General features: G+C 29.2%; 1 protein-coding gene across 1 annotated transcript; it reads left to right on the plus strand.

The window, feature by feature from the left end:
• Positions 1-674: 674 nt before the first annotated feature.
• LOC110607550 (rho GDP-dissociation inhibitor 1) lies at positions 675-3,898 on the plus strand. Its single transcript, XM_021746685.2, has 5 exons — positions 675-1,877; positions 2,009-2,075; positions 2,668-2,886; positions 2,984-3,108; positions 3,656-3,898. Exons 1-5 carry the CDS (start codon positions 1,608-1,610, stop codon positions 3,731-3,733), a joined length of 759 nt encoding a protein of 252 aa, XP_021602377.1. The 5' UTR covers positions 675-1,607; the 3' UTR covers positions 3,734-3,898.
• The last annotated feature ends 2,801 nt before the right edge of the window (positions 3,899-6,699 follow it).

The following is a 6,699-nucleotide window of genomic DNA, read 5'->3' on the forward strand; positions in this document are numbered from 1 at the left end:
TTGTATCAAGTTTGGATAATTCCAATTGGCTTTGTCAAGTTGATGGAGTTTTGTTTCAAATTCAAAATTTTATTAGCTACGGTTTTGTTGTGGAAAACATTGAGAGTATATTTCAACGTAGTGTTTCTGGTTTTTCGGAAGGTAATGATATGCCGGTAATTATTGAAGTTTTAGTTCTCTGTCACTATTTGCTGTTTGCGATGGAATTTTTGTCTTTTAATAACTGCATTCTTATGAACTGTTTGCAGTCTTCACGTTTAGACATTTTTGAACTGGGTTTGATTTTGAATGATTGTAAATTTTTATTAGATTCTAGAACTGATATTTCTGTTATATGGATTCGTCGTCCTACTACTCTAACTGCTCGTACTTTGACTAGAGAATCTATTAGATATGATCATCTTTCTGTTTGATGAAATTTTATTAATGCAAGTAGTTTTGTTTTAAAAAAAATACATATAAATTTATTAATATTTTTTATTTTTAAAATTAAAATTAATAATTAAAAATAAATTATTTTATTAAAAAATAATTTTTTAAGTAAATATTTTTCATAAAAACATTATTTTTTAGATATAAGTTGTTTTTCATAAGTAAACGCCGAAGCAAAAATTCATTTTCAATATTAAATCCATATTATCAAATATAACCCAATCATACCGATCCATAATCAAAATACAATCAACTCAAAAGAAAGTGAAACTTCAATCTAACATTTTCGTTTTCAGGCTTCAACCTGCCAATCTTCGTTTTTTTCCCCGTAATTGAGGCTGGACGTTCGCTATTCTATGTGTTTTTTTGGTAAAACTATTATATTTAGAAGGGTACTAATGTACAATTAACAGAGACTTGCAGTGAACATTCTGGAAACCTAGCCATGGAACTCAGTGTTCTCGAGATGAACTGGGTTTTCTACTTTTACTTTGCACAAGGACGAGGCTAATGGCCACATGAATTCTATGCAGCTTTTTCCTTTTTCCAATACAACTACGAGAAGAGGTCAAAGGGTACCCAATCCTCCACCCAAACTTAGGCTGTCCAATAATCTCTCTCGTTTTCTACGTGTCTGTCTCCGATGAAAATGTGCACTAGTTGAAAAATACTCTCCTGAAATCGTGGTCTGCGGACGGAGATCCTAGTGCGGGAGTGCTCTTCACGATCTCTCCACTTCTGTCTCTTTCTCTCTCTCTCTTTTCTCTTTCCCGCATACATTGTTGACGTTGCATAATTTCGGATCACCACATGACCATTTGCTTTTCCTTTTTCTCTGTTTGAACTTCCCAATGCAAATTAACCCATTTCTCTCCCTCCCTCTTCTTCCCTCTATGTTTCTGTCCTTTTTCTTGGTGTCTTTTCTTGTTTGAAGGGTTATCTTTTGTGGGTTTTCTTGGGTTTTGTCTTCTATTCAACTTTCTAAGATTCTTTGACTCCCCCCTTTCCTCTTTTAATATTGTTGGGCTTTATCTCTTATTGTTAGTTTTGGGGGTTTCTTGGATTTTCTTTTGTATTCTTTTGCTTTTTGGTTACATTTCTCCTTTTCGCCAACTTATATTTGTCACATATTGTGAGTTGGATACAGTCTTTCTGTTAAATTTTATGGGCTGTTGATGTCATTGGCTGTTGGTGCGGCGTCAAGTACCAAAATCATGGGTTTGGATGAGCAAAGCAACGAGGAAGTTTCAGAGACAAAAGCAACAGAAAAAACATCTCCAGATGGAGAAGAAGAACATCAACATGATGAACCTAAAACTGGTGGAATCAGCAGACAAATGAGTGATGGTTCTGTTTGCCCAACCGAGGAAGAAGAAGAGGATGAAGAGAGGAAGATTGAGCTGGGTCCTCAGTACACTCTCAAAGAACAACTTGAAAAAGATAAGGTTGCTCTCTCTCTCTCTTTTTTTCCCCCCTCATTTTCGTTCTTGTCTCATTTATGTGTCAGTTCCATCTTCTCTAACTTTTCATCTATGTTTAATCTTGTTTATTGTATTTGTGTTGTTTGAAACTGTAGGATGATGAGAGCTTGAGGAGGTGGAAGGAACAGCTCCTTGGAAGTGTGGATTTTAATTCTGTTGGAGGTAATCTCTTCACCTGTAGACTTCCCATTGTTGCTTCAGAATTGGAGGAAAAGAATGAAACATTTGTTTAATTTGCTTAGATATTTTGCATCTTGTGATTGATTGCAAACAAGAGCTCACTTTGGGGTGAGTGTGTTAAATCTCTTAACATATTGCATTCGTGGAAATGTGGATTTTCTGTGATCTTTTTCCTGGCAATTTGTGTTCATGATGGCTCATAACAAGCCTCTCTTGGATTTACAAAGTCTCTGCTTCTTACTCTTTGGAGAGGAAAATTCATGTCATGCTTATGAATGATTACCTCCAACAGAGTTTTGCCAATGAATGATTTCTTTTTCCATAATTTATATGAATTATATCTGTTTATAGAATGTTCTTTCAACTTCAAGTTATGGAATTTGAGGTAATTTTATCGTCTTCCTCTTTCCATATGCATTTCATCCATTGAATTTTGCATTTTCATTCAAATTAAGCAATATTCCATGTTTTATCTTTCTGGAATTTTTCAAGTGTACTTGTATCAATAGCACAGATCAAATTTAATCTCTGTTTTTTGTTTTTTTTTTAATTGTTTTTTACTATAACTATATAGAAACTCTAGATCCAGAAGTTAAGATCCTGAGTCTGGCAATCAAGTCTCCTGGTAGATCTGATATTGTTCTTTCCATTCCTGAGGATGGAAATCCTAAAGGCATATGGTTCACCTTAAAAGAAGGCAGCCGCTATAGCCTGCAGTTTACTTTTCAGGTTGGCAATAACATTGTTTCTGGCCTCAAGTACACTAACACAGTTTGGAAAACTGGTGTGAAGGGTAATATTTTCCCTCCATCACCTTCTTTATCTGTCTTTGTCATTTGTCGTGTTTTTTATGGAACAACAAAATCACCCTTTATGAGTCTGCCTAACAGTGGATAGCGCAAAGGAGATGCTCGGAACCTTCAGTCCTCAGGCAGAACCTTACACACATGAGATGCCTGAGGAAACTACTCCATCTGGTATGTTTGCTAGAGGAAACTACACTGCTAAAAGTAAGGTAAGTTTTGCTGGTTTTCTGTTCTTCCATGTTGTACCATGTTTCAAATGTATATTGTAAAATACAGGATTAACTAGCTTTCTCTTTGCATGTTAATTGCTATATTTGAAGATGATATGAGTGCCAGATATTATATTTGAAGCTCATAACGAAGGCATTTTTTTTCACATTTATTGTGTTTCATGTGCTTTGCTGATTTTGCTGATTTTTTTTCACATTTTTTCACATTTATTGTATTGAATGGTTTCTAGATCTGTTAAAAATGAATCTTTAGAGTTTCTGAGCAGTGAATGATGCTAATCTCTTACCTGCATGAATCTAACTTACGAAGTGAGTAATTTATGTTCATGTTCCTCACAAATTGTAGATGTGAAATTCCATGTTGTGGGCCATCTTATATTTTAATTTGCAATTAGTTAGAGCCATCAAACACGGTTGGCTTCCATTCGTCCTGCTACTGTAGTTCTCTCTCTCTCTTTTTTTTATTTTTTTATTTGTTTTATTTTTAATTTTTCTTCTTTCATTATTGTTCTTTCTTGCTTTTCAGTTTGTTGATGACGATAACAAGTGCTATTTGGAGATCAACTACACATTTGATATCCGTAAAGAGTGGCTGTCGACTTAAAATCTGTCGAATTTATTTCTTTTCACCTTCAGATTTCATTGTTGCAGCTCAAGTCAATTGTTTTCCCAGTATGATTTGGATGTTAAGATTTGTTTTTGTTGTCTTATTTATGAATCCTGTCTGAGACTGGTCTTCTCAACAATGAAGGGAGGATTTTATTTTTTATTTTTTATTTTTTATGATTTTCTCTTAAATGTTCAACTAGATGTTCATTTGGTAGCTGTGGTTAATAAATGTCAAATCTTAGTTTGAATTATGCATATCTTGTACTTCAGTTATTATCTTTATTTCTTTTACATGTCTGCACTTCCATGTCTTAGTGTTTCTGTTTGTTAACCTTTGGGTTGTGAACTAGTTAACCTGATGTATGGCAACATAGAAACTGTGAGTCTATCCTTGCTTAGTAAGATGGCAAGGCATACAGTGGGTGATCCTGATTCGACTCCCAACTCTTCCAACCCTTCCTCTTATCTCCTGATAATAAAAAATTGTTGAAACTGTAAAAACAATGGAAGCTGAAGCTAATTGGAAGACTTCTTGATGCCAAAATTTTAAATTCTTAGTCTCTTGTGTTACGAGTAGGGGTGAGTGTCTGAATCAGAAAATAAAAAAATTGCCCAAATTCGAAAATTGGGGTTTCATTTGTTAGATCATTTTATTTGATCCCGTAACAAATTACCTATAACTTGGGCATTTTGGTTTTAGGTGTAGGTATTTATCTTTTGCAAATGCCACCAATTGACCTTGTAGCATATGCTCCTCCACCTTACATGGCTGTGAGACCTCTTTTATATGCTTTTGTTTGTTTGTAAAAAAAAAAAAAAAAATTCTAGAAATTTTATAAAAAATATTTTTTAAAAATTTAAGTAATAGTAATAAAATTTTCCAAGTATAAAATAACTTTAAAAAAAAATAATTAATTTTTCATTAAAAATCACTTAGGGTGTATTTATTACTGTTGTAGTTTCTTATTTTTTTATTTCATAAAAAGACAAAATTTATTCGTTTGAAAGTGTTTTCCGTTTTTATTTCTACAGAAAATACTTTTAAAATTAAAAAATTATAAATTATAAATATTAATTTTTTTATTATATATTCTATGGACCATTATTTTTCTTTATAACTTTTATTAAATTATCATTAAAAATTTAAAAATTTTATCTTATCAATTAAATTTATATTTATATAATTAATTTATAAAATATACTTTTATTTCTTATTTAAAAAAAATTACCGTTTAGTGTTAGTAATATAAAAAATTCATTAATTAATTTATTAATTTTAAAAAATAAATTAAAATATTTTTAAGATATTAAAAGATATACTAATTAGTTGTTTTATTAGTTTTAATTATTAAATATTTTATTATTTTATGTCTATAATATAAAAAACTCATTAGTTAATTCTTCAGTTTTATAAAAATGTATATTAATTAATTTTTTCGTATTGAAGATATTTTAGACATTTGTATTACTAATTAATTTTTTTATATCGAAGACATTTTAAACTCTTTTATAAAATAAATTTACTAATTAGTATTTATGATTGGAAAATTTTATTAATTGGTCCTTCTATTTTGAAAAATAGATTAAAGTATTCTTAAGATATTAAAAATATATTAATTAGTTCTTTAATTAGTTTTAACTATTAAATATTTTTCCATTTAGTCCCTGTAATAAGATAAAATTCGTTAGTTGCTCCTTTAATTTTATAAAAAAAATCTACTAATTAATTTCTTCATATCGAAAACATTTGAAATTTTTTTATAACACTTAACACTAAAATTGACGGAGGGATTAATCAGTAGATTTTTAAAATTTTAGGGACGTTATAATATATTTTTTAAAATCAATAGATTAATTAGTGAGTTTTATTATATCATAAAAACTAAATAGTAATTTATATTTTTATAATACTTAACGACTAAAATTAATAGAGAGACTAATCGATAGATTTTTAAAATTTTAAAAGCGTTTTAATGTTTTTTTTAAAATTAAAAGACTAATAAATTTTCTATGTCACAGAATGAAATAATAATTTTTTTATTATAATATCATATACTATTAAATAAAATTTATTATTATTATTTTTATGTATAATTATTTATAAAATTATCCATATTTTTATTTTATTATTAAATATTATATTTTTTAAAAAAATATTTTATTTCTTACTTTTATATAAACTTTATATTTAATTTTATACAAACTAACAAGTAAATAAAAAAATCGAAAAACTCTTTAATTTTTTAAAATAAAAATCCTGCGATATCGAATGTACCCTTAGTTTTCTTTTTGAAACGATGGCTAAAAAACATGTAGTTTTAAATTTTAAGTTTGTTACTATTATACTTTATATATATATATTTTTTACCAATTAAGTTTTAACCTTTTAAAATTACTGTAAATAATCCTACTATTACTTGAGCCATTTAAAACTAAATCATATCACTCAACATGTTAACACATATTATCATGATACATATGCAAAACTTAGAGTTAATCGCGCAAAAAAAAAAACTCTAATATTTACTTTTGTCGTAATTTCACCTGTATTTTTATTATTTAATTTTTTTTAAAAAAATCTCTAATCTTTATTTTTGTAGTAATTTTAACTGTACTTTTATTATTTAATTTTTATCAATAATTTTGAAATAACTGATGCTGCACAAGAGACGTCCAAAATAAATCATGAACTGTCACTACAGGTAAGGATCTGATAAGTAGGTAACACGGTCCCACCAAAAGAAAGGAAGACCCGAATACTTTAAACACCTGATTCATCACTAAGATTTGCTTTCCTCTGGATAGGATGAGGCTCCACATAAAATTACCATTATTAGATACCATTCAGTATATTCCCATTGCACATATAATCGCGGGATCCATAAGTGCTACCTTTAATGTTTCTGATTTGTCTCCTTTTGATTTTGGTACAGATTAGAGGACGAATCCTTTTTAAGAAGG

This window comes from Manihot esculenta, chromosome 9 (genome assembly GCF_001659605.2).
Source record: "Manihot esculenta cultivar AM560-2 chromosome 9, M.esculenta_v8, whole genome shotgun sequence".
Lineage (NCBI taxonomy): Eukaryota > Viridiplantae > Streptophyta > Magnoliopsida > Malpighiales > Euphorbiaceae > Manihot > Manihot esculenta.

Excerpts from the sequence above, each read along its gene's own strand:
- LOC110607550 (XM_021746685.2), top strand. The coding sequence starts at position 1,608 with ATGTCATTGGCTGTTGGTGCGGCGTCAAGTACCAAAATCATGGGTTTG. Across the intron at positions 1,878-2,008 it reads AACAACTTGAAAAAGATAAG|GATGATGAGAGCTTGAGGAG; the intron begins GTTGCTCTCTCT and ends TTGAAACTGTAG. Across the intron at positions 2,076-2,667 it reads GGATTTTAATTCTGTTGGAG|AAACTCTAGATCCAGAAGTT; the intron begins GTAATCTCTTCA and ends ATAACTATATAG.